Source organism: Rhizoctonia solani, chromosome 8 (genome assembly GCF_016906535.1).
Source record: "Rhizoctonia solani chromosome 8, complete sequence".
Classification (NCBI taxonomy): domain Eukaryota; kingdom Fungi; phylum Basidiomycota; class Agaricomycetes; order Cantharellales; family Ceratobasidiaceae; genus Rhizoctonia; species Rhizoctonia solani.
The window spans coordinates 1,628,384-1,654,279 of record NC_057377.1 but is presented as its reverse complement, the minus strand read 5'-3'; the positions used below and the strand labels follow the sequence as shown (position 1 = coordinate 1,654,279).

At 45.7% G+C, this 25,896-nt stretch overlaps 8 protein-coding genes across 8 annotated transcripts; 6 read left to right on the top strand and 2 right to left on the bottom strand.

Annotated features, from left to right (window-relative positions):
* Positions 1 to 403: 403 nt before the first annotated feature.
* RhiXN_09966 (tyrosinase) lies at positions 404 to 1,809 on the top strand (the record flags this gene model as incomplete). Its single annotated transcript, XM_043329782.1, has 7 exons — positions 404 to 583; positions 641 to 785; positions 850 to 951; positions 1,009 to 1,178; positions 1,231 to 1,418; positions 1,468 to 1,525; positions 1,579 to 1,809. The coding sequence occupies 7 exons, from the start codon at positions 404 to 406 to the stop codon at positions 1,807 to 1,809; spliced, it is 1,074 nt and encodes a 357-aa protein (XP_043182616.1).
* A 612-nt stretch (positions 1,810 to 2,421) lies between these two features.
* On the bottom strand, positions 2,422 to 3,202 carry RhiXN_09965 (glutathione S-transferase; the record flags this gene model as incomplete). Its single annotated transcript, XM_043329781.1, has 4 exons — positions 2,422 to 2,580; positions 2,637 to 2,751; positions 2,804 to 3,000; positions 3,077 to 3,202. 4 exons carry the CDS (start codon positions 3,200 to 3,202, stop codon positions 2,422 to 2,424), a joined length of 597 nt encoding a protein of 198 aa, XP_043182615.1.
* A 2,828-nt stretch (positions 3,203 to 6,030) lies between these two features.
* Positions 6,031 to 7,446, top strand: RhiXN_09964 (tyrosinase; the record flags this gene model as incomplete). Its single annotated transcript, XM_043329780.1, has 7 exons — positions 6,031 to 6,204; positions 6,264 to 6,417; positions 6,461 to 6,571; positions 6,629 to 6,780; positions 6,855 to 7,042; positions 7,108 to 7,165; positions 7,216 to 7,446. The coding sequence occupies 7 exons, from the start codon at positions 6,031 to 6,033 to the stop codon at positions 7,444 to 7,446; spliced, it is 1,068 nt and encodes a 355-aa protein (XP_043182614.1).
* Positions 7,447 to 7,879: 433 nt separating this feature from the next.
* On the top strand, positions 7,880 to 10,543 carry RhiXN_09963 (Pumilio-family RNA binding repeat; the record flags this gene model as incomplete). The annotated part of the gene is made up of 15 exons (XM_043329779.1): positions 7,880 to 8,074; positions 8,122 to 8,781; positions 8,838 to 8,870; positions 8,926 to 9,114; positions 9,166 to 9,254; positions 9,305 to 9,386; positions 9,433 to 9,522; positions 9,573 to 9,610; positions 9,659 to 9,712; positions 9,767 to 9,876; positions 9,942 to 9,959; positions 10,009 to 10,183; positions 10,235 to 10,346; positions 10,397 to 10,468; positions 10,520 to 10,543. 15 exons carry the CDS (start codon positions 7,880 to 7,882, stop codon positions 10,541 to 10,543), a joined length of 1,941 nt encoding a protein of 646 aa, XP_043182613.1.
* Positions 10,544 to 11,065: 522 nt separating this feature from the next.
* RhiXN_09962 (Serine carboxypeptidase) lies at positions 11,066 to 13,094 on the top strand (the record flags this gene model as incomplete). The annotated part of the gene is made up of 11 exons (XM_043329778.1): positions 11,066 to 11,183; positions 11,236 to 11,365; positions 11,452 to 11,639; positions 11,696 to 11,956; positions 12,009 to 12,148; positions 12,203 to 12,283; positions 12,335 to 12,485; positions 12,544 to 12,666; positions 12,716 to 12,735; positions 12,789 to 13,006; positions 13,058 to 13,094. The coding sequence occupies 11 exons, from the start codon at positions 11,066 to 11,068 to the stop codon at positions 13,092 to 13,094; spliced, it is 1,467 nt and encodes a 488-aa protein (XP_043182612.1).
* A 348-nt stretch (positions 13,095 to 13,442) lies between these two features.
* On the top strand, positions 13,443 to 21,140 carry RhiXN_09961 (Serine carboxypeptidase; the record flags this gene model as incomplete). Its single annotated transcript, XM_043329777.1, has 32 exons — positions 13,443 to 13,557; positions 13,609 to 13,741; positions 13,808 to 13,995; positions 14,052 to 14,315; positions 14,379 to 14,518; positions 14,574 to 14,654; positions 14,711 to 14,864; positions 14,920 to 15,042; positions 15,084 to 15,115; positions 15,166 to 15,383; positions 16,271 to 16,661; positions 16,714 to 16,934; positions 16,992 to 17,184; positions 17,232 to 17,328; positions 17,377 to 17,509; positions 17,562 to 17,647; positions 17,794 to 17,909; positions 17,961 to 18,283; positions 18,337 to 18,617; positions 18,672 to 18,790; positions 18,840 to 18,959; positions 19,019 to 19,211; positions 19,266 to 19,397; positions 19,447 to 19,565; positions 19,615 to 19,742; positions 19,799 to 19,925; positions 19,981 to 20,050; positions 20,109 to 20,156; positions 20,218 to 20,450; positions 20,499 to 20,597; positions 20,658 to 20,876; positions 20,928 to 21,140. The coding sequence occupies 32 exons, from the start codon at positions 13,443 to 13,445 to the stop codon at positions 21,138 to 21,140; spliced, it is 5,109 nt and encodes a 1,702-aa protein (XP_043182611.1).
* A 90-nt stretch (positions 21,141 to 21,230) lies between these two features.
* On the bottom strand, positions 21,231 to 23,037 carry RhiXN_09960 (tRNA (guanine-N(1))-methyltransferase; the record flags this gene model as incomplete). Its single annotated transcript, XM_043329776.1, has 7 exons — positions 21,231 to 21,365; positions 21,423 to 21,887; positions 21,944 to 22,219; positions 22,284 to 22,394; positions 22,453 to 22,517; positions 22,580 to 22,753; positions 22,806 to 23,037. The coding sequence occupies 7 exons, from the start codon at positions 23,035 to 23,037 to the stop codon at positions 21,231 to 21,233; spliced, it is 1,458 nt and encodes a 485-aa protein (XP_043182610.1).
* A 407-nt stretch (positions 23,038 to 23,444) lies between these two features.
* Positions 23,445 to 24,971, top strand: RhiXN_09959 (uncharacterized protein; the record flags this gene model as incomplete). Its single annotated transcript, XM_043329775.1, has 7 exons — positions 23,445 to 23,817; positions 23,870 to 23,960; positions 24,013 to 24,249; positions 24,304 to 24,444; positions 24,516 to 24,726; positions 24,800 to 24,872; positions 24,934 to 24,971. The coding sequence occupies 7 exons, from the start codon at positions 23,445 to 23,447 to the stop codon at positions 24,969 to 24,971; spliced, it is 1,164 nt and encodes a 387-aa protein (XP_043182609.1).
* Between the last annotated feature and the right edge of the window lie 925 nt (positions 24,972 to 25,896).

Genomic DNA, 25,896 nt, shown 5'->3' with positions numbered 1-25,896 from the left:
TCCACATAGTAACCTAGGTAGACGGTTTGTTATGATGATCCTTTCTTCTTGAGGCCGAACTCCCCCAGCCACGAGAGAGATCCTCCCAAAATGGAAAATGAAACCGACCGCCTGCTTCCATCACGTGACAAGAAGTCGACTAAAGCCGATGATGCTGACTGAAGCTCCTTTTCGAGTTCATCCTGCCTACGATCACCACCTGATAGGAAGTCTTCATCTCCATCCCTTTGCGAAGAAATGTATTCCGCGAGAGCTTTCACGCATCGAAAATCCAGGCTTGAAGCGGACATCTGTCGCCTAGGCCTGCGGAGCGACTGAATATGCTAGCCATAGCACCAGTATATAAGCACCGTATAATTCTCGATAATATAACCTCACACATCTTTGCACCAAGAACTCCTAAATGAAGCTCTCATCCTTCTTGACTTCACTCTTATTCTCTATCACTGTCGTTGTTTCCGAGGAAACGCCCCTGGAAGTTACTCCTCTAGTCCAAAACGCACAGTGCGAGAAACCAGCAGAACGTAGGGAATGGCGAACACTAGATCGATCGGAGAGAAAGGCTTTCATCGATGCTGTCAAGGTTTGTCTTTTTGTTTGCCTGCTCGCCCCCATTGAAAGTGAATATTTTAATATTCAGTGCCTTGGAGAACTCCCTCATAACCCAAAACTGACACCAGTCGGAGCAACGCCTGATATTCCCTCGATGAACTTATCGTCGTCATATTTCGACGACTTTGTCTACGTACACATAGATTCAAACATCAAGGACCACTTCACTGCCCGTGAGTGATAACGTTCCATTTAAGGACATGCTAGTTTCCTAAACCATTCGGCCTCTAAAAATAGTGTTCTTACCCTGGCATCGGTGGTTCTTGCATACATTTCACACGGCACTGAAAGATAAATGCGCGTATGGTGGGGTGATGCCATATTGGAACTGGTCATTGGGTAAGTCAAACCCCAGTTTGCATCATAGCTACATTCCAACGTTAACTCTATCTACAGATGTGGGAAATATCACAAACTCTCCTATCTTCGATGCCGATCCGGAGTCTGGACTCGGAACGTTCGGAACCTCGGCGGACGACAAGTGGGAAGTCAAAGATGGTGCTTTCGGTACCACCATACGAGCCTACCCCGTACCCCACGTTGTCAGCCGAAAGTTCAATCCACGCGTAAGCTCCTTGCCACAATTTAAGTCAGGATAGTCCAGTGATATATTTTTAGCCATTCGATAATCACGTGTTCCCGTTCGGGTTTAATGCTCCTGAAATGCATGCCACCCAACCATTTGCTCCAGAGGCGATGGAGAACATTGTGGAAGGCTCGACAGGAAACTTTACTGATTTTGCATACAAGATTGATGGCGTCACTGCCCAAGGCCCACACAACGCCGCTCATTTGATGATGGGAGGGTGAGTTCTGATGTCTTTCAAATGCCCTGTTAATTGAACCCGGAATTAGTGATATGGGGAACCTGCTCTGGTCGCCCAATGACCCACTCTTCTATCTACACCATGCAGTATGTAATCCATCCCAAATAGCTCAAATAGTTCAACTAATTTGAAAATTCAGCACATTGACTGTATCTGGGAGAAATGGCAAGACCGTCGCCCGGAAAATGCTATGGCGTTTGGCGGAGGGCTTACCCAAGATGTTGAAAACTACCACCTATACCCTGTTGGCGCTCCTCCTGCTGCCAATTTCTCCTCCCTGCTCCCCACAGAAGGCCTCAGTCCTCCTGCTCAGGTTTCTGATATGATGTCAACCAAGAGGAGCAATCTTTGCTACAAATGCATATGGTAAAATAATGTGCCTTGAAATCGATGAGCTCGGTGCATGGGGCCCTACTTTACTGATATATATTTAGTAATGATGAGAATTTATATGTAATATTAATAGAGGTTAATATTTGGATACCTTGACATTTTTCTTCTGGTGCATTCAATTACAGACGTTATTCTACTCTTCACTAGGATCGAGATCTATAGACTATTATGAAATTTCTAATGAATCAGCAGAGCTTGAGAAGCGTAGCGTTACGTGTCAGCTATTTCCTCATTCGTCTCATTTTCGTTACTGAACGTGGCCTTGAACAGATTCCTATATAGTAGCGCGGCGCCTTTTAATGCCCGTGTATCCCAAAATTTCATGTGCTTTTTTTCCTCTGAATACCCCCCCGAGTGTCTGTGAACCTGTCTCTTAGTAGCGATATTGAGAATTCTATAAGTCTATCTCCATTCGATCTACGGAGTTTCAACAAGGAGGCACAGTGAGCGTCCTGCCACTCACCACAGAAGTACACCACCAAAGAGAAATGCCAAGAACGATTCACAAATTTACAAGGACTCATAGCTATAAACCTGAATTTGTAGATGTAAGTGAACATTTTAGAAGGTATTGACTATGGGTCCCGTCTTAGTCCAGCCGGAACGCATTCCATGCTGCACAAGTCTCCCGGGAAGTAATATCATCCCACCATCTCTTCACATTAGGCTTGGAGTAAAATATTTCGGGGTGGACATCGTAGACATATTTTCCATAGCCAACATGGAGCAAGTCTGCGAGTGTATAGTTCTGCCGCAAAGGCGTTAGAATAACAATTCGTTAATCCCGATGGAAACCCGACGTACGTCGCCTGCAAGATATCTCTGCTTGGACAAAATTCTTTCATACCCTTCCATTTTGGAGTTCAGCGCATTGATGGATTTTTGGGCAACTGCTTCATCCGGCTCTATGCCGAGCAACCTGCGGGTATCACGTTAAACGTTATTGAATACTTGTAGTATATTAGATTTACTTTGCAAAAACACGCTGGAATGTGAGAGCTCGAGCGTGAGGGTCAAATGTCGAATACTCGATACTTGCGGCTTGCTCAAACAATGCAGTCTCTTTCAGGTCGTGTGGATCGGGAACCAACCCTGAGTCTCGTCCGTATTTTGCTACAAGGTAGCGGCATATAGCCCGAGACTCAAAAAGCTGGGTGCCATCCTCGTCCTTTTTTATTGATTGATGTTGAAAAGATGGCATGTTACTATTTCAAGTTTGTCGAGATATATGGATACCGACTTACCACGAATACGGGGACAGCAGCAAAAGGATGCATTGTCTCGACAAAGTCAGGTGCTTTTTGCTCGTCTTTTGTAAGGTCAACCACGATGAGCTCATATTTGATTCCCAGTTCGTCACATGTTATCATGACCGTCTGCGCATACGGAGACAGTAGCATCTATCACACACAGACCTAGTCAGCCTTACATAGCGATTAGATACGACATGAATATCACTCACTCCGTAAATTTTGACAGTTACCATGGCCTTAATCCTCTTGAAAATCAACAGGTGGGTGTGTGGTCTAAAGGTCGGCAAGGGTGGAGCGTTATGACCTTTTTTATCCCAGGCAGAGGGGTGTTTACGCCTGTGTATAGATTATCAATAACCGCAGGTGCGACGCATGGTGTAGTTCCCAGCCAACGCCCTCTCTATGAATAATACTTTGATTTGGGTCATATGACTTAGGAAGCGAATAGGAAATTTCACGGGAAGGGCCAACGCACTTCGATGAATAGGAACAAGTCACAGGTGCTTTTTGTACAATTCTAGGCGCATATATGCGCTCCCCCCTTCCCCAAAGACGATACCATGACTGCTAGTGCAGAGAGTCGAGTACCCCCTTTTTAGTAAATACCAAAAGTAGTATATATGTTTAAAAGGTTAAGGGACACGAAGTAGAATTTGAAACGTGATATACCAAAATAAGGTGTACATGATCATGTGTCCTTTTTGGGATTGGGAAGTACCTCAACGTTTCCATCGGGTTGGCCTCGTTCTAGCGATGCTCACTATTACGGAGAAATCAGATTTGTGACCAGGAGCCAAACCTTAGGTAATATAGGTTTGATTGTCCAGCCTATCAATATTAGAGCTCATGTAATCGTGAAATTTACTTGTTTTGATCTTTTTTGAAAGTGTTTTACATACGATTTGCATATTATGGGCATGGGATTTCCAGTCATCTGGTATAGGCAATTTCAATCAGAGTGAACCTCAAGACCACAGAAAGTTGGTTCCACGTCCGGGTTTTGCCGAGAATCTGCACCTAGAAACACAGAGTCCACAACTGGAGTGGCGCCAAGAGGGTGCGCTGGAAACCTGGATCCGTGGGAACAACTACTGAACTTTGCCAACACACTGTATGTAAGATGCGGCTGTGTGCATCTGGAAAACTCACACACGAATGGACTGTATGCTACTCGATTCAGGTAAGATGCAATAAACCTAATTCAGATGATCTAGGTCGGGAAAACATCTTTATCAAACCCATATTTTGCGTGCTTACTATTTGGATCAAGAATGACACCCATATAAATCATTTGGACCCACTTCTTATAGGGCTCACCAATCGGGATATGCTACTGTAAAAGTACCAATCGATACACCATGTCGAGATAGAAGACTCCATAGAAAGATTGTCCAGCTGATTCTATAACCTCAAGCATGTGGGAATGTGTTACGGTTACTCATCGATATAAAGAACACCTATAACCAATCGTTTTATGAGCAACCTAGGTGATACCCAGACTCAGTGTGCCGGTCCAAACCACCGGTACCGAGCGTGAGATAGAGTGATATAGAACACTCTAAGTATAATCAATTTCATAAGATTGTCGAACTCCATTTTATCTTCATTGACTCCATCGATAGCACCAGTGGGTCAGAGATACACAGCTAACCATGTGGTTCTACGACTCGACTCTCTCGATGGCGTTTATCATCTATACATACATGTATACACATCTACGCAAAGTGTTGGAACGTAGTTGGCACCCTTTCAACTACCAATGGAAGATATGTTGATTGGTTAGGCCCCACTCAAGCTCCACCAATGTCAAATTTTATCACTGATCGGAGTCCATCAAACCTAAATAGATCTTGGTGGACTCTGCATTAATTACGTACCACAACAGCCAAAGATACCCCTGAATGTTAAATATACCAGAAGGAGCGTAGTGAAACCAAAGACGAACTCGAACTTGTCCCAAGGTGTTCATCCGCTAGCATCGCCTACTAATTCGGTGCAACGTCGAAGGAGGTTCTGATCGTGGCTCCTCGGAAGAAACAGTATATGGTGAAATATAATTCCAGACGCGTTCGGATCGCAGGCTGAGCTGAGATAGGAGATTATCGCCGTTGTCAGAACCTTTGTGGGTTGAATTTGATTGTGGCCGAGTATCTGGCTTGGTTAATTGACTACTCTGTGGCTGAAGAGTGCGTTTGGACGGCATAACACTATCTGTTGTGTAGCCGGTGGGCCAACAGGACATATATATATACATATCTAGCAATATGCTGAAGATGGTTTCGTATTACGGACCGGGGGCCGAGAGCAATGCTGGAATGTTTGTGTGGAGTTCAGTGCCGTGGCCCCGATCGCCCGTGGAATGACATGCAAGGTGGCGAGGCTCGAGTACACTAACGGCCAGTGGCAAAACCCTCAACCGAGCGGTACTGGAGTGTTGTTGGACCACTTTTGGAACCCTGCTCTACTTACACAAGGACGAAACGTCCTTTTCAGCACATTCAAAAGCCCAGGAAGCCTTCTCCTGAATTTGTCCACCGTGGACACACCCGTAAATGGATAAACGGTAGACACACCGTCACGTGATATGACGCAACTGCTGATGATCGAGGGACATGAGGGATCAACGGAGAGCTTGGCGTTGCGGTCTCAACCTTGCTTACAACGTGCCTACCCTCGGCATCGTGCTATCTGGGATGGCTATGGGTGCCTCCGATCCTGCCAAGTAGATATGCTTCCATAGTATGGGCCAGGGGTGGCCGTGGTCAATACAAAACTCTGGTGCGTGGGTTGAATTTGTACTAGTTTTATGCGATTCTGGGTCAATAGACCCAAGCTTCTTATGTCAATCTTGATGTTTGGGTGCGCATCAGTGTTGGCGTAACGGGAGTATATTTAAAGGTCAGGCCTCAAGGGATGTATCCACATTCTCACTTGGATCTTCTGCTATGAAGCTCGCCAGCCTACTTTCTGTCACCGCTCTTGCGTTGGGTGCATTCGCTGCCGACTCGGACGCCGACTCCTTTGCGAGGGGTGGCAACAAATGTCGTCAGCCTGCCAAACGCAAGGAATGGAGGACCATTTCTCGCAAGGACAGGAAGGCATTCATAGATGCTGTCAAGGTTCGTTTCGTTCGTTGATTTTCATCCTAATTTCTCTGATCTCATGGATGGTATTCCAGTGTCTTCAAAAGCCATACGAATACGGAAAGACGAGTGACCTTTCACCTAAAGGGGATACCCCAGGCATACCAGCCTACAACTCGAAGTCCTCATACTTTGACGATCTTGTATACGCACACATGGATTCTAACAACAAGGATCACTTTACAGCGCGTAAGCACTCCATGTTGACAAGGTATAGCTGAGTACTAATTAGCGCTCGAAGTATTTTTACCCTGGCACAGGTGGTACTTGCATACTTTCCACGATGCTTTGAAGCAGCGATGTGGATACAAGGGCGTGTTGCCGTACTGGAATTGGTCCTTAGGTACGTATTCTTTTTCGGTCAACGAGGCGCGAGTATTAAATTTATGATTAAATGTAGACGTGGCCAATATGACTTCCGCTCCAGTATTTGATGCTGATCCCGAAACCGGGCTGGGAACGTTTGGGACGCCATTGACCGATGGTGCATTCAAGAATTCCTATCGAGCGTACCCTACACCGCATGTCATCAATCGCACCTATACCCCTTACGTATGTACTCCCGATCGTTCTACTTAACCAACTGTGTTCAATATTAGCTTTTTTTTTGGGGGGGGGGGGTATAGCCATTCAGAACCGATACCTTCCCGTTCAACTTTCCTGATCGTGAGCTGGCCGCGCCCAATGTTCTCGCACCAGACAACATCAACGCAATAATCAATGGCTCTGTGGGGAACTATACAGATTTTGCTTTTAAGATTGATGGAGTGCGCGCACAAGGTCCACACAACGCCGCCCACTTGATGATGCCCGGGTGAGTTTGCTTTCTTGGTTAGGTAAGATCCTGTGCTCGGAGACTAACGGGACTCACTGTCTTAGTGATATTTCGCATCCGTTATGGTCGCCAAATGATGCGTTATTCTACTTGCATCATGCAGTAAGTTTCAGGTGATTTACGTATGATCATCACTGACGTGTTTACTGTAGAACATTGACTGCATTTGGGCAAAGTGGCAGAGTGCGAACAAGAAGAACAAGGGAGCCTATGGAGGAGGGCTGACACAGGATCTCGCTAATTTCGATACATACCCTGTTGGCGCTCCTCCTGCCGCAGAAAAGTCGAATGAGCTACCCACCGTGGGATTGACCCGTCCAGTAAAGATCTCGGAGGTCTTTGAAACGGCCAGCGACTATCTATGCTACGTATGCGAGGAGTAGTTCTCTTAATATTTTCGATTTCTAATCGCTGGTACTATTCTTACACTATGGCCTTTCTATCATTTATACATTTTGTATATATGGATTTTCTCAATGGACGCAGTTTTACGATTCTGAAACGCCTTGAATAATGGCCGATGGAGCCGCGGAACTCTTTCTATTCTGGGCGTTCCATCAATGCAATTGAGTCTAGATGGTTTATCGGTTCCGAGATGCCTTCCGACTTCCTCGACTTCGTGTAGTATTTGGGAGTGAGACAGTTATATCTAAGTGTATGCAGTTCCCAATCGCGCATTCATTTGCTTAGGCATGTTTGTATCCGTTATATTGATTTGCTTACCTGGATTTGTCGGAAGCAAACAAAAGGGGTTTAAAAGACCAGTAGATACCCCTATCGCTTTGTGTCGACCACGACGTCCACTCTCTGTTCCATATGCCTTCTCCATCCAGCATGAATTCGTCTGTGTGGCCTTCGTCACTCGACCCAAACCCGCGTCGGCGTGAATGGGGTACGTCGGCGTCGATTTGGGCGCCTCAAAACGCGTCATTTGACCCATTCGCTTCCGATTCGAGCTGGAGCCCATCCCAGCCGCTCTTTGGGCCTACGAAAAGCGATCCTATCAAGTCGGTGAGTAGCACTGATGCGCATATATTCGTTGAATAACGGTTGTACAGTCCGACGCCGAGTCTCCAGAGCATATTACTATGATGCTTCGGAATCTGGGCATCACTCCCTCTCCCCGACCGAGTGCCGCTACTCCCGGCGATGGGCCTGCTAGTCCCTCGACACCTCCAACGCTAAGCCCGACTACTCAGATCATGTCCCTTGGATCCAACTCGACGATTCACACGCCTACTCCGACTCGCGTTATCGAACCACCACTCTTTTCATCGACGTTTACCGATCCTCCATCTCATACCCTATTCTCATCAATTACAGATACCCCGACGGCTAGGCGTATTAGTATGTCCAGCGCTTCTGACGAAGTCTTCGTTTCTGGTCCCCAAGCACGCCGTAATACTACAACAAGCCGTCCCCCACGGATGACTACCATTGGAGGTCCTGTTCCGCATTCTCATGAGCGTGTCATGAGCTGGATGCAACGCCAGAACTTGGCTTCGACTCAGAGCTCACCCGCCCTTGCTCCGCTTAGCCAGTTGCCGCCGAGACAAGATTGGGTACCGATCACAGGGCCTGCTCCGATGCCGGTCGCGGGTACCAACCCACCAACGTCACATGGGTGGAATATTCCTCGCGCTATGGGAGCTGGAGTGTGGAATGCCCAGTCGCAGCCCCCTCAATCCCGTCAGACCGTAGGGTTCACCGGACGCGATGTAAGTAATTTATCTCGTATTTTATTTAAGCACAAGCCAACACCCCAGTCTGTCAGGATCGTAAGATCACCGAAGCTTCTCTTCATGAGGTCAGTCTTGATGTATGTTCTTTATCTTCCTCAGCTCATTCGATGCATTTTGTAGCCTGTCAACTTTTTGCGTTTACTTCAACCCACTTCTCAGCCCCCTTATGGGCTATTTGTCACACGTATCGTCAAAAATTCGGATCAGCAAGCAAGTATTTTCCTCCAACAAAAACTCAAGGCCGCGACTTCTGAAGAGGCACGCAAGCCAATCGTTGATGCGATCGTGGAGCAAGGGATCGACATGATGGTCAGTTGTGGCGCCTGATCGGTGGCGTCAATGCTCACGCGCGACTTTTAGATGAACCGGTTTGGAAATTGGGCGGTTCAAAGGTGCCTTGAATCCCCTTGCTCTCCCAAGGAGCGTAAGCGTGTTGCGGATGTCATGAGGTTAGTTGAGATTACCTTGTTATATATTTTTCAGGACCGACAAAGAATAGGGGTCGGGTTATTGAGCTGGCGACTAATTGCTATGGGACACATGTCGTTCAAAAGGCACTTGATTGTGCGGAGACTATTCGGGTGTGTTCTTTTGTCAAACTTGAGGATGAAGTTAATAGGGCTGTAGATGATGGTCGTCTCTGAGATGCTTCAAGGGGATTTGGCTACGACTTTAATGAATAAGCACGCTAGTCATGTTTGGACCAAGATTATGGAGGTGGGCCATGCCTTGACCTCGCGATACGAGAGGCTGACGTTTAGTAATAGTTATCATGGTCTGATCCTGCACCTCCAATCTTCGACTAGTCAGTATCTTTCCTATCCTCCTGTGCGTTGACCTAAAAGAGTTATAGTGTGAACAGAGCCATGCAAGGTCGTTGGGTCGACTTGGCTCGCCATGAGACTGGGTGAGTCTGTATCCATTATTGTATTGATTCATTGATTCATCACTCTTCTTGTAGATCACTCATAGTTCAGCATGCGTTTGAGAACTTGGAGGACTCGGACAAGGCCGATTGCGTTAGGGAAGTATTGGATAGTATCGATGTGTTGGCGACCGACCAGTGGGGAAGTAAGTTTTGCTCATGTGGGTGTATTGAAGCGGAGTTCTGACAAATGTATGCGCATTTATAATAGGTTGGGTTGTTCAACATTGTAAGTAGACTCGTCACCCACGATGTTCAATCGTTGACTTCGAATACAGTACTAGAAAACGGAACCGAAAGCGATCGCGCCCAGGCCGTTAGCGCCCTTGTTCAACACATCCCGACGCTCGCTCTTGACCCTCAAGGCATTAAGGTTATTGAAAAAGCAATCAAGTCGGGTGGTCCATCTTCTGTGGAGATTGTGGCTAGACGGTTGAGTGAGCCTGCCAAAAGGTAGGTAGACTATTCGTAGTCCATGCTCTTTTAATCTGAAGACTGGTCAAGCGGCCGTCGTCCAATAATTGTCGACTTGGCCCTTGGTGCTATGGGCAGCCAACTCATTAGTATGTTGTTGCCAATGCTAAACAAGAACATGTGGTCCGTGCTCCATGAATCAGTGAGTTATTCTCGACCGTTGGTAACTTGGCGCTGACAAGAGTGGATTAGGTCAAGGGGCATATTGTTACTCTAAAAGGTTCAAAATCGGGCTCCAGGATCGTTTGGCTCTTTGAACGCACTGTGGGTCCATTTTTGGAATTTTCTTCAGCCACTCAATATCTTTGCCTACAGAAAGCTCAGCATAATACGAACTAGAATATTATTTTTCCAATCTGTATAATCAAGGACTGGTGATCGACGCTCTCATCTCTATATCGTTTCTTAATTATCGCGCCGCATCTTCATCTCGCTCTAATCACGCATTCAATTTCGCATCTTCAATCTTCAATCTGTGCAATCTCTCCCAATGTCGCATTTCGTGTTTCCGGCCTGGTTATTGGCTTTATTACTTTACTGCCTGTATATGCTCAGTTGAGCATGTTCCGCTCGTTTGATCTCGCTCTCGTTAGAAGGGCTGTATTTTAGGGATGTATGGAGTAGAAGGGGGTATCTACAAATGTGCTGACCATGTTGCACTGGCAACGTTATCATACATGGAGTTTACCGCGATTTGACGTGTGATATGTGTTTACGCGTGGGTACACGTGATATGCCGCGTTCCATATGGTGCTTACTGCGACGATCACTGTGATCAAGGCGCTCTCGGGGATCCTGGAATTCTATCCCATCGAGTATATAAGATAGAGTTGAGCGAATATATGTATACGACCTACCCCCATGAGGTTGCCACTAGGAGGAATCATACTCGCGCTGGCGACACAAGCTGTCGCGTTTCCTTCCGAGAGGGTGCTTGGCCAAGGAGCTCAGCAAGGCTTAGTCTTAGATGATGTCCAGTGTGAGTCTTGTAATTTTGTCGTGACATCGTTTAAATAAACTTATACCGGCAGTTGAGCATTTTTCTCATTCGGCCATACCGGACTACAAGCTCAGGATCAAGGAGCCCAGGCTATGCGACCCTACCGTTAAGCAGTATAGTGGCTATCTCGATGTCGCAGAAAGTAAACACCTATTCTTTTGGTGAGTTTATTTCGGTCCAATTCTAAATCCATTTATATTGTTCTCTCGTTCTCTCGTTTTACCGTGAGGCTGACGCTACTTGCCAGGTTTTTCGAGGCTCGAAACAATCCAGAGACGGCACCAATTGTCATTTGGCTAAATGGAGGGCCGGGATGCACAAGCGCTATGGGCCTTTTCTTCGCTCTCGGTCCTTGCTCGATCGAAAAAGGTGGAAATGGCACGACAGTAAATGATTGGTCGTGGAACAACAATGCGAACCTGTTGTTCATTGATCGTAGGTTCTACGCTTTCCTGAGATTGAACTTGTACCTAATCGTCGTTGAAACACAGAACCCGCTGGAGTCGGATACTCGTACAACACTGGACCCGAAGTCACCGACTCGTTCGTTGCGGCCGAAGATATGTGGTCGTTCCTCCAACTATTCTACAAGCGGTTCGGCCAGTACGCAGGTGAACTGCACGTCGCTGGAGAATCGTATGCCGGAACATACGTTCCACATATCGTCAATGCGATTTGGAAAAACAACCGAAAACTTGGAAAGAGCGACGAGTTGGTCAAGGTGAATTTGACGAGTATTTTGATTGGTAACGGTGAGCGGTTCGCGTTGAATATGATGATTGGCAGTTAATCTCGCGAGGTCAGGTTTGACGAATCCATCGTATCAACTCCCAGTGTTGTATGATTGGTGGTGTGGAAAAGGCAAATGGCCCGTGTATGACCAGGATAGCGAGGTATGCAAACAGCTCGCCAGGGATATTCCAGTCTGTCAGCGTCTCCTAAAGGTATGTGTAAACAATGTTGGCTCGCATCGACTTCTACTCACATTCTCGCCGCAGTCGTGTGAAGACTACGGTTCTGACATTGTGTGCGGCACGGCTGGGTTGTTCTGTTTCGACCGAACACTTGCTCGGGCTGCGGTACGTAGGTTCTTGTGTAGAAGAGTGAGAAGTACTCATGATTGGCTATAGGAGTCTGGTTTAAATCCTTATGATGCGAGGATGAAGTGTGGTCGTACAGAGGATTCGGAATGCTATGACGCCAGCAGGTGGATTCCGATGTATCTCAATAGGCCAGAGATAAGGAGACAGCTTGGTGGGCACCCTGATGTCTTATTTACATGTAAGTGATTGGTCGGAGTTTTTCTCCAATATCCTAAACTCACAACCATCCGGCATAGCTTGCAACATAACCGTGCACAAGAGCTTTATCAGGTCTGGAGATGCTGCGCGGAATTCTGCACTTTTATTACCCGACTTGATTAATGACGGAGTTCGGATGTTAATCTACGTTGGAGATGCCGGTAAGTTTAATCATTATACTCTGTGCTCACTCATGACCATCAATTATAGATCTGTTGTGTCCTGGGACAGTAAGTCATCGGACTTTTATCAATATCTTGAACAACCGACTTATGCGTAATAGGGTCAAATTCTTTGGATGGAACACCTTGGCACTATGTTCCAACAAAAATTCATAGACTCCCCTGCTACAGATTTCCGAACGCACAATCGCACTGCTGGGTTCGTCCGTTCAACTGGCGGGAACAAAGAAGCTGGTCGCATAGCCTATGTTGAGTTATTCGAAGCTGGGCACATGGCTCCGCATGACCAACCCGACGCAGCACTTGACATGTTTAATCGGTAAATGGTTTTAAAATAACTTCTTTTTATATGCTAATTATCTGTGATTAGTTGGATCTGGAACAAGCCACTGTCTGGAGAGAAGTAGATGCCAGTTGTAAAGGCGAAAAGTTTAGATGGACTGGATTTTAACTTGTATTGATGAGTACATACATAATTTCTTGAAATTTCAGTCTGAGGTCATGATTGGTAGTGTCTTGAATGCAAATTTTGATGCATTGCTGCTTCCTTTGCCTCCCTGACACTCATTTCCTGTGAAGTGGATTGATAACGTGACCTTGAGGTCGAAGCCGATGCACACGAGGTGTTCGGGCAAAGTATTCCGTGTGACAAAACTGTCCTAACTGCGTTCGCTGATGGTGACCACATGGATCTATTAATACTTATATGAGGTTTAAGGAGCGAGCTTTGCCCTCGCATCCTGAATTCGCCGTCCATGAGGTTTAGACTAGTACTTCTTAGCCTCGCTTTCGTATGCCCTTCCCTAGGTAGCGTCATATTCCAGAACGGGCAACCAGAGGGCGTTGAGCCAGAAACCAATGACGTTCAATGTGAGTCAGTGTTTATGATCAACTGAGTTGGATGTCTAACGAAATTATTAGTTGAGCACTTCTCACATACAGCTTTACCTAATTCTAAGCTCCGAGTCAAGTCACCTAGTAAATTGTGCGACCCAAGTGTTAAACAGTATAGCGGGTATCTTGATATCTCCGAAGATAAACATGTGTTCTTTTGGTGAGCCTCTCCTTATCTTGCACCAAATCCTCTACCGCATCATAACATATATGCTGTGATTTTCAGGTTTTTTGAAGCCAGGAATAACCCTGGCTCGGCACCGGTCGCAATATGGCTCAACGGTGGTCCCGGATGTTCCAGCAGCACCGGTCTGTTTCTTGAGCTCGGCCCTTGCACGGTTAGTGAAGGCGGAAGAAACACTACTATTAACCCGTGGTCGTGGAATACGAATGTAAACATGCTCTTCATTGATCGTAAGTACCTCTGCCCAATCCAGCTAAACTACCCAACGATAATCGTCAATCTGAAGAACCTGCTGGTGTGGGGTATTCATATAACACTGGTTCGACAATGACCAACTCGCTCGAAGCGGCAAAGGATATGTGGGTATTTCTGCAACTATTTTACCGGCGTTTTGGCGAATATGCGGGCGAGCTGCACGTCGCAGGCGAGTCCTATGCAGGGATATATATCCCATATATTGCCCATAAAATATGGGAAAACAACAAACAAGTTGATAAATTTAACGGGGATTGGCTGAAAATCAATCTGACTAGCATCATGATCGGAGGTGGTAAGTTGGAGTACATGGTGCCTAACTAGTTATGGTGAACTATGTGGTTTTCTGGTACGATAGGCCTTACCCACCCCTGGTATCAGTTTGGAGCTACGTACGACTGGTGGTGCGGGGGCGGGAAGTGGCAGGTCTGGAAGAAAAACAGTACTGAATGTAAGAAACTGAAGAAGCACGAGGTCACATGTCTACGCATGATCGAGGTACGAGTTCGTTATATTATAGTCTTCGAGGGCTTCTCTCTCATTTGAAACCTAGTACTGTGACAAGGTTGACACTGATCTTGTATGCGGAGCTACAGCTCAGTTCTGTCTTGAGGAAATGACTGACATGATTAATGTAAGTGTTTTTTTCACGACGTAACTTTCGGAGCTTCGCTGAATGGTTCGGGCTAGCAATCTGGACTAAATCTTCTTGATGCAAGGTCAAATTGTGATGCTAGGAACGGAAGTTTTGCTTGTTATCCAGAGGTTGGATGGATGTCCAAGTATCTCAACTACCCGGATGTTAAGAGTGAATTGGGAATCGCATCGCACATCGAGTTCAAACGTGAGAGATTCATTTGTTTAGAGTACAAAACCGAAGTAACCGTGCTGGGATATAGCATGCACCAGTGTAATCAACCAAGCATTTATTCATTCTGGGGATGCTATTCGAAATGCGGCTGCATTGCTCCCCGAAATGATCGAAGGAGGTGTGAGGATGTTAAACTATGCTGGGGATGCTGGTAAGGACCGTTTCACATGTATACACTAAGCTACTGTCTAGCTGTTACTTTAGATCTTCTTTCTGCATTATCGGTGTGGGTTTGTCGCCTTTCTCTTATTTAATCACTGAAATAAGATAACAGGGAATGATACTTTGGCTCGAGAACCTGAACACCACCTTCCAGCAAAGTTTTGTAAACTCCTTTCGCGAGAACTCTCAATCGGGGGATCGTATAGCTGGGCACATTCGAACCACGAGCAGCGGTAATGATTCAGGCCGGATTGCGCTTATGGAGATTCACGAGGCTGGCCACCTGGCCCCACATGATCAACCGCAAGCAACCCTGGACATGTTCAATCGGTTAGTGACTGAAATCCCTCTTTCAGAGCATACTGAATCAGTTATAATTAGTTGGATATTTAACCTTCCGCTAGCAACTGGCGAACCGTCTATGAGATAGTTGTCGTACTATAGTTTACGTTTTGTATGATGACTGATGTAGAGTACACAATTGTGATAGGGGCCCTTTCATTCCAGAATCTCTTTGACCATTTTCAAGGTGTTTTCGGTATCTAAGAAATAACGTTAGATTGTAAATGCTCAGTCAGCACATCAGATCACAAAGCTGCAATATTAGATCAGTGTAAAAAACGGGCTTATAAGCGCCATAACTCTGGAGATCTGAACGTTCATAGAACACAACATTTATATTGATCCCTAATAGTCAGTGGACGAATTGAGTCTTACGGTATTTATTCCAGCTCGAGAGGACGTTGTACGCCACAACAACTGTCTGTTGACGCGGCATATACGCAGTACAATGATAAAATATTTATGTATTAATACATATCATTAAGGTACAGAAGGAACCGAGTCTAAATAGTTGGGCATTATGACCGGCACCTCTTCTGGGCTTCGAGCCAAATGCATGAATGGTTTTCACAACCAATGGTTGATGCCTTTGCAAAGCAATGCTCCCAGAAGCTGCCTGCAAATAAAACAAAACATTTCACGCCACTTCGCTGGTTTGCGCCAGCGTAAGCTGATCACGTGTAAATCGCTCAACTTGGTATGATAGTTTGTACCCTACAAGATATTCGGCCGTTGATGCACTCTATTTAAACGCGGGAATAACTGAGAAACTAGAAAAGTTGTAGCCCTCGAAAACCGACCTCTTGCCGCCGTGACACTAGAGTTTCTTGGATATAGTTCTACTAATTCGACATGCAGCTATCCTCTCCCTCTAGGCCTGCTTCGATCTCATCAAGGGCATATACCCCTAGTCCAATATCTCCCGGTCCAGGTGCATTGGCTAGTAATGGGAATGTGAAGATTACATATACACTAGCTCACTCCATTCAATCCTCCCCTCATTTTGCTGTCTTACTGGAATCTCTAAGGTCCCGTGTTCAGCCTTTGAGGAACTTGCACTGGAAGCCTAGTGCTGGAACTCTACCTAACTCATCAATACGAACCATCCAATCAGTCGATGCGGAGCTTATCCCCTTGGATTTGGGCATATCGAGTGCCCGTTTGAGCGCTGTTGATGGATTCGGCGGGGATGGGATGACAAGAAGCCAGATACCTGTAACTGTTCTCGCAAAACCATTTATCAATCTATGGCTAGGGATGTGCGAGGTAAAGTTAACCTGCAGCGTAAAGGGCTTCTAATCGCTCACTCAGGGGTTAGGATGCAGACACCTATAAAAATGTAGTACGCCGACAACTCAAAGATTGGGTTGCGTCTGTTACCACTCAATCAAAACGAGATCAAGAGTGGCTAATAGTCCTTGTCAATATTTCATCACCGGGCCAAGATGCAACTGGATCCGCAGGAAAACGATTATTCCAAATGAAAGGAAGTATTATAGATCGTATGAGGGCGGATTTTACACTAGCTAAAAGAGATAGGTAGGTGCTGTGTTCTAGTATGAAACAAATCAACTCGTTACTAACCATCACCCCAAGATGTGTGCAGCTCAACTATGTGACAGGAGGGCAAGACGATCCTGCTGCATGGACGGAATTAATAGCTAAGATTAAAGATGCCATTATTACAACACTGGATAGTCGAATCGCCGACCGGATTGACGACGTTAGGCGGACTGAAGCACAGCGTGCTGTTCCTGGGTGGAATTTTTGCACGTTTTTTGTATTAAAGGTACGCTCTAATCCTAACCCCTGGTATCAATCTTATCTATGAAATAGGAAAGTATAGCCGAATCTTTTGAAGGCATGACGTTACTCGACGCGGCATTGCTCCAATATTCCGAACTCGAGGCGTCTTTTTATCAGGTACTCAAAGGTCGGTTCGATTGATTAGTCCGGAGCAGGTTATTGACACATTGATCAGAGAAAAATCTCTCATGGTTCGGAAAGCTGGGAGGAACAGCGCCAGGGGACGATGCTGCCCCACTGCTTTCAGTGACCAAAAAACCATATCGCGACCTGATAATGTCGAACAATATTAGTGTATTCGACTTCAGGTATGAGCCTGGTCGATTACCCACCAGTAGGTTGACCAACATCCTTTGATAGGTGTTACCTTGTTGCACGGCAGTGCCTTTTGTTAGCTAAAATGGGCGCCATTGCGCACGTGGCTAATAAAGCTTCGGGATTCATTAGTACGTTCTCTCGGACATTGCGTGAAAATGAGGCAAGTTTCTTTCTCAAAGTTATAGTCCCTTGGTCTCTAAGAAAATCGAAGAGCAGAACTCTCTCAGTGAGCCTTTCTTAGAGTCATGGATTTATTCTTGCGCCCTCAATGTAGTCGATGAGTGTGATGCTTGGATGGAGAGCGCCAATGGCCAGGAGTCTCCGATGGATACAAGAGGAATTAGTTATAGTGCTGCCAAGTGCGAATTATTGGAGCTTTCCAGGGTCCAAGTAAGTTTAGTTGAATATTTCTCATGTATCAATTTGATTATGTGCTCCTAGTTAGATAAAATAGGTATACGAGCCGGACATTTGCCTCGAACGGCTCCATTTTCTGCTTCTCTCCCTGAACAAGAAGTAAAGAGTCGACCAAGTTCCGCAACATACGATCCTTTTACGTCAGCGCCAGAGTCGAAGAACGAAGAACATTATCGAATGTCCCGGCTCGGCGTCACGAATGCGTACCTCCTGGAGGCGATCGACAATATTACGGTGTTCGATGATCTCTATAAAAACTTAGTAGTGCGTATCATCGATACATGTCAATCATCAGGGAGAGTAAGGACAGCTGCACAATTACGGGGCATTCTTGCTGCACTTTACCTGTAAGGAAAATCTTTCCGAACCAGAATGTGCTCTGACAGGAAATAACAAAAAGACACCGAGGCGATATTCCCAGCGCCCAGTCCATATATGCCAAGCTCCCAGCTAACTATGCGAATCAACACTGGAACTTACTGGAAGGATATATGCGGTTTCTACATCTCGAAACCAGCAAATCTCTTGAGAATACGTCTCCAGAAGACTTTGCGAATCGGGCAATTGCGCTCCTCAAGGTGGATCTCCTGTCATCGCAACAGACACAGCATAGCGCATATTCGGAGCGTATCCAGCAAACATTACAAAGTGCACTTCATGCATCGAGTAACCTTGGTTCACGTAAGCTTCCTTGGTTAGCTCACAGGTCATCCTAACAAACGGAAATGCCTATAGCTCTTCGCATTCAGGATTTTTCACCAGTAGACCTGAGGCTTGCCAGTGACATTGCTCGGCTGGACAATTCAAAAGATGGCTCATTCTTGGATTTTATTGCAAGCAGCAAATTTCCCGAAGTAAATATGTACCATTACTGGCCCTCCGGAGCTAACCTCGTATGCGCAGGCTGTCGAAGTGAAACACATCAAGGTTACCTTCAAAGGGAAGGACGGTGTCAGTGTTGCTTTTGAGGAAACTCTCACTGAATTCCCTCCTGGAAATTCGTCTCTGTCCTTGTTCTGTCCAGTGAGCTTCTTTCTTTCTGTAGCTTTGATCTGTGTTTACTAACTCGCACGAAATATCAGGACCCGATTGTTGGGCTGCTCGTCGTATCTGAATTGGAGTATCAGATCTCGGGGCTACTATTTCAAGTCACCCCCCCAGAGTCACGAAATCCTGTCTCTTCCACGAAAGTAAATTTATCTGAAGTCCGGGTGAACGTTCGTATTCCTGAGGACAACAAAGCGACTCAAGTTATGATGCAGATGCCTCGCCATGGTATGTATTATCACCCATCCCAATGATGGCTAGTGAATTAATCCGGAAATCCAGTAATTTTAGGAGATCAGAGGGTATTGTTCAAGATTTTCACAGGAAGGAATGATCTTCGATCAGGAACAATGACTGTTACCTCCTCAAGTAGTCAAATCAAGTACAATCTCGCTTCAACCAAAGTGCTCAGTGGTATGCAGCTCCTTCCACCATAATATCTCTACTTATTAATGTCGTCCAGAGCCTTGCGGATCGATTGGGTGTACGAATGAGGGCATATCAGTGGAGGACCTCCCTACGGACTACGAACTTATCCTTTCCGTACCATTCTCTGGTTCTCCCAGAAATGACGAGCTAGAGGTATGATAAGGATTAATTTTATGTACCGATCTCTAATACTTGAAATTAGGGAACACTCAATTTTGTCTACACGACCGTAGCACAGCCTGAGGTCAAACGCATGATAAAACGTGCATGTAAATCTTACGTTGGGCTACCATTGATTGTGAATATCAATGACAAGTTCCGAGACCAACGGTGCGGAGCGCTCACAGCGGTTGATATGTTTAATTACGGCTAATGCTCGCCTCCAGTTTATTCACTAATATCGTGGTTCACTCGGCCAATCAAGAACTGATACGTATAGCTAAAGCTACGCTGGTGAACAATTCCGACTCAAAGCTTTCTGTAAAACAATGTGCAAGATCCCCTGTTGTGGTGGTATGTATTCACTTCCTCCTAAAATTATCTCTGGTTTTGACACTATCCGTCCTAGCTGGTTAGGCCATCAAGGCCAGTACCTTGGCTGTTCCAAATTCAATCAGGCACTACCAACGAGCGGCCTAGTAAGCTCAAAAAAATGTTTCTGGCTTTCGGATATCTCAATTCACAACCCTTATTTAGTGGGCGAGACTTTGAAGTTGAAGATTACCTATCGCTCACTGCACGAAGGTGCGTAGCTTTGAGCTTATTCTTTTGGCCCCTCCATAAAAGCCTACGGTGCATACATTAGATCTAGACACAATTCTCGGGGCCACAGCAATATACAATGGTACACTGAATCCACGAAAACAAGAAGAGTCGAGAGATTTGTCCAGAAACGCTTTACTGAACGATAGTCGGTGGATTGATATGCTGGAGCTATTTTGTCAGTCCCCTAAAATTGAGGCTGAGACGTGGGCGAAGCAACTTGTTGGTCACGCACCTATCACACTGGATTTTGATACCGTTCTCAACGCAATTAAGGTATGTGATTCAATTTCAATTGCTTCGTCCGTTCCTTAGTCCCTTTAGGAAATGCGAGAAACAGATGCAAACTCTCAGACGGAGACCTTGGATGAACGGTCGAAATGGCGGACAGTAACTATGCCCTTTGACGTACCCCTCATGACTGTAAGCAGGCAGTCATGCGTACGCTACGACTTTTTTATTATTATTAATGTTTGCAACTAGATTGTCAACCGCGTCAAAGTTGTCCCACGACTTCCTCCCAGTACTACCATGTATGCTGGTCAACCTCTAGACATTACCGTATCAATTGAAGCATCTTTCCATTGGGCGGGTTCATCAGAAGATGCAGAGACAAAATACATGATGCGCTACGATGTGCTATCCGATATGGACTCTGGTTGGCTTGTCAATGGACCCAAGCGTGGTGAATATATCGCTCAGGTGAGTCTATACGGTCATATCTGCTATACATCCTTAACATCTGGTGTCAAGGACAAGAGTATATTTACGTTGAATTTGACATTACTTCCTCTCCGGCATGGTATTTTGTCGCTTCCGATTATCAATGCGGAACCTGGGAGCGACTCAGGCGGTCCCCGCCCTTCGTGCGAGACTTGGCAATCCGATGGGGCTCAGAAAATTACCGTACTGCCTCGCAATTCGAGATCAACCTATACTATCGCAATGCCAATCCCTGTTGTGTAAAATTAAATATGATCCTCGGTTTCATTTACAGTAATACATGTATAAATTTGTTCATGGTGATAGATACGTTATATAACTAGCATGCTACTATTAATCTTGGCTATCGACAAAATTGGATGGTAATCGGAAACTAAGACAGTACATATCTTTGTTGGGAGCCACCTTTCTAACATGATGAACCACTACATTCTCGGTTATCGCATGCCCGAGAGCTGCTTCAGCCCTCTAGAGTTATTGGATATGGATGTTAGCATGATACCATTGCCTTCAAAGGACGCTTACATGTATAATGTCTTTGCGCGCTTTGTCCTCTCCCAGCTCTCGTGTGAAACAATGTACGTGTACCATTGGCATAATGCCATAAACCTCCTTTACTTCCTCTCGGTACTGGCTTTGGAGAGAAGCAAATGCGGGCCGGAAGGCGTCCAAAAACTCGATGGCTGTAGCCGGAAGATTCATGACGAAATGATCGATCCGGCGGGAGTTGCGCTCGGGCGGAGGCTGGGGGCCTGATTCATGGACCACATGTTCATCACTTGCGACACGATCATCTGTTGAAGCCTCTGTGGATGTGGCAGAAATAGGAAGCGGGGTACTCTTTGCAGCAGATCGCTTTAAGCGACGTTCTTTGACGGAAAGTGGCTTAGTGTATGCATCGGCAGGAAATGGCGAAGCCCATGCAGTTTGGACAACATCCTTGACAAATTGTCGACCATCAAGGGTCGATATTCGTACGCGTGGCACCACCTATTCCGCCGGAAGTAAGATAGGTAAAATGACGAGATTTAACTGAATGCACTTACTTTGTTGTTTTTCACGTTGACTTCCATCCATTTTGTGCTTTCCGCATTCAAGTCGTTGGCATATACAATTGCACCACGCTTGGCTGCGGGGACAGCAAATGGGCCAACGCCAGCGAATACATCGGCGATGAGTGGTACCTGGTGAGGGGCGTCATTGGCTGTGGGATTGTTACCATGCTTCAAGAATAGGTCTACAAGTCTTTCGTGTTCGTGGGCGAGCCGTGAGTTCCAATAAACAGTAGAGAAGTCGAGGGTAAATGTACAGTTTGATTCACTCTGGAAATTAATGGGGAATTCGGGTATTTATATAGTCAGGGCGTAAGGATATGAATGCGCTTACGTGCTTGATTATGAACTCCGGCTCTCCTGCTAATACTTCCATCTTGAAGAAGCGGAACTCGGTATCTATGACATCGAGTTTATTTACAACAGTTCGAATTGCCTTGTTCTTCTACTGACTTTCACCGTCAGACTCAATTGAAAGTTTGTATTGAGTAGATGTTACTTACATCTAATATAACTTGACCAATGAGGAACCGGTAGGGCAAGTACTCATCTCGAAGGTTCATATGAGCTTTATAGGTATGGCTCCAAGTTAGAAGCACGTATATAGCCGGATGAGGGCCATAAGCATACCGATATGACCATTGATCGAGAAGGCTGTCGGAGATCCCTCCCCGAGTTCCGGCGGGAGCACTGCTCGCAAAATTTGATCTGCAGTCCAGTAATCGTAATCAAGTTCTAGTGAATGGGACACGAGCTTTGCGTCCTTTGATTCCAAATACTCCTTTGCGTCAGAAGGCAGCTGATCTAATTTTTTGCTCGACACAACCATATGTTGGTAACAAATGTCTGAACATACCTGGACTATTCGCACCCAATAAGAGTAGCCTCTTTCCTTCTTCTCCATCGCTAGTTCTGACGACATTGGTGATCTTCGGTAAATCCAATATATGCTGTCGTAAAACGGGAGCCTTAAGTAATTCACCAGTCCGTCGAGCTTCAATTTGGGCTGCAGTCACAGGAACAATTTTCTTAAAGAATGCACGATCAAGGTCTCGCATCGTTCTGTCCACTGGTGGCTCGAGTTCCATTTTAAAGTATCTTTGATTCCTAGTAAATAATTTGGGCAATGTTTGTCGGGAAATTAATCGATGTGGAAGGAACATCAATCAATTTGGAAAGGAGAGCATAATTAAGCGCCATTATCACGTGCTGATTCAAAAAAAAAATGGAATTTTTACCTGTGAGGGTTCACCAAGTGTTCAAAGTTGCATAGTTAAACGGTTTGAAAGCAACTCATTTTGATACATTCGTCGCCGTGATCTTGTGAATACCCTCAATTGTGGTGAGTAACATTGCTGTCGTAAAGGGTTGAACACAGGTGATTAGTAAGCAGGGCCCTCTGAAGGCTTGAACAGCCACATGGCTGAGCCACATCCCACGTTCCCACCAATTCCCCCTCAATTCGATAAACAAAACTTATCTATATCTTCGCAATATGAGCGATAATTATACACCTACATCAGTGCTCAGTTCACCGAGCTCGCGATCGTCAGATCGTGAAATAGATTCTGATACCACACCATCGCCATCGGGTGGCAACAAGTCTCCGGCGTTCAACCCCCATTTACTATCAAATAAATTAGCCATGGTTCAAGCATCTCAGGCACTATCACAAGCCTCAAATACACTTGCAATTGCCGCGCAGGCTATGTCCAAGGCTGCCGCATTGCTTTCAACAATGAATGTTTCTGATTATGACGATGTCTACGCATTCCGCACTCGGAATTTCGGGAGTGCTAAAGACTGGGTTGAGTCCCCAGATTGGACAAATGATAGCTATAATCTCTTACAGATACCCGCTCCGAGAGGTAGGTCCTTGCAGAGATCTGAGCCGATAGGAAATTAACTTGTACTCTGTAGTAAATATTGTGGACCCGAACCATAAACTTACAGGATCAAAAGATGCTATTCTTGCGGGAGAATTATGTGGAACCAGTTTGGAAGGAGAAAGGTATGTTTTCTGGGTATTATATCAGAGAATTCAACTAATATTGGAGTCATAGGGTTGAATTTAGTGAGCCCAAGTCTACCCCTGCTAGTACCATGGACATATGTCCCCCAAAACTAGCCTCAAATAAACCGAAGCCACACAATCCCTCGGCAGAAGCACATTTGACAAGCACATCCAATCAATCTACCTCTAGCACCCCATGTGTCACTCAATCATCACCAACCGCAAAACAAATTCCCCCAACTGCTCCGTCCATTAACAAGGTTGATTCTCCATCACATGATACTAAGTAAGTGATATCAAAAGTACAAGACCTCAGCTTGGACTGATTTGCTTGTTTAAGGCAGAAACCTAGTACACAGCCGAACGGAAGCACTCCCGTGGTAGCGGCAATAGCTCCCGAACCAGCTGCCAAACCAACTTCGGCCGCCGTTGTTCCCCCAGCTCCCGTAAAAATTTCAGTACAGCCCGGTGGGAGCACAAAGTAAGTACTCGGTCAACGGATATGCCAATTCTATTCTAACCTAAGCTCTACGTGCTTCCGCGTTGGTTTAGCCCTGGTCAGTCTGCGGGTACAAACTCAAACCCCATTGCTTCTCAGTCTAATAATACCAAGGCCGGAGTATTATCAAGTCCGACTCGCATAATTCTTGACTCTGGCTTCGACGGACTACCTGCGTTGTGCCACATCACAAAACGTTTCCCAAAAACGGTTTGCCTCTATAATTACTCCGGCCTTACCGCAACTTTAAGCGCCGCTGTTATGGTAAGTTCTATCCCACGCATATATAAGTTCTTAACTGCAAAAGACTCACACAGATGTTATCTGTATTTAATAGGTGAGGGCAAACGTCAAGATTGGTGTAATAGTCCCGCAGTCTACAAGGAAGGATAAACTGGACGCAGCTACGAGTAAGTTCAATTCGGCGCAATCGGGCATTTTGTTATGGCCGGGTTGCAACGCCCTTCCTAGTATCGCTGGACTTGCAAGTTCGTCAAATACGCAATTAATTCAACTCGGTCCACCAACCAAAGTGAACCTCAGTATGTTCTTCTACTTATTCTGCATCGAGACATTTGACCTATACAAATTTGTAAAGACCTCACATGTCCGAACTCGACCTTGATTTTAGCCAAGAGCGAAATCAATCAGCCACAATCTGTCCAAAGCAAACAGTACCCGCTGGATCCCTTGAACAACGAATGCAATAAACAAAGCACTGCATCTTTGCTTCATTCTTTTCGCATGTGGTTACGCTCGCGGCTGTCTGATGATTCATTTGCACGTGGGTTTTACTGGGTTAGTCCAAGAGTCTCGCTTAAACCTCCTACCCCGTTGCTCACACTGCTTTATATTTACCAGAATTGGTTCTTGGATCACCGAAGACAAAATCCTAGCCGGAACGTGAACGAGGCCTTGAAACTTGCGAATCAATATGCTGAGCAATTTTTACTTCGGGGTGAAAGCAAAGTTTACGGGGAACCCATTGGGGGGAAGGTTACTATCACCGAAGGTACGGTGAAAAGTCTCAAGCTTGAGGGGGCGGTTCAAATGGGCATTATACTTGTTTCTCAGAAATAGTTATGCCAAGCCTCTGTAGAACGCAAACGTGAATCAAACCCGATTTTTGTATACGCTGTATCGTCTGTCCTCTGGTATTTAGAAACAGAATGTTGTACCCACGGTGAACCCCAAAAGTGCGGAAAATCCGCATGACGTCCAGATTTTGCCAGACATCCGCACCTAAAATAGCAGGATCCGCACCTCAACGACACACACGGGTGAGTTGAGGATGCGGATTCATGGAAAAAATGGTCGGATTTTGCCAACACTCCGCATATAACGCACAATTTTTCACGTTCAGAAATCCGCACTTTTGGGGTCCACCGTGACCCTTAGGTGGCCCCAGGATTGAATCTCATTTGCGAAACTACA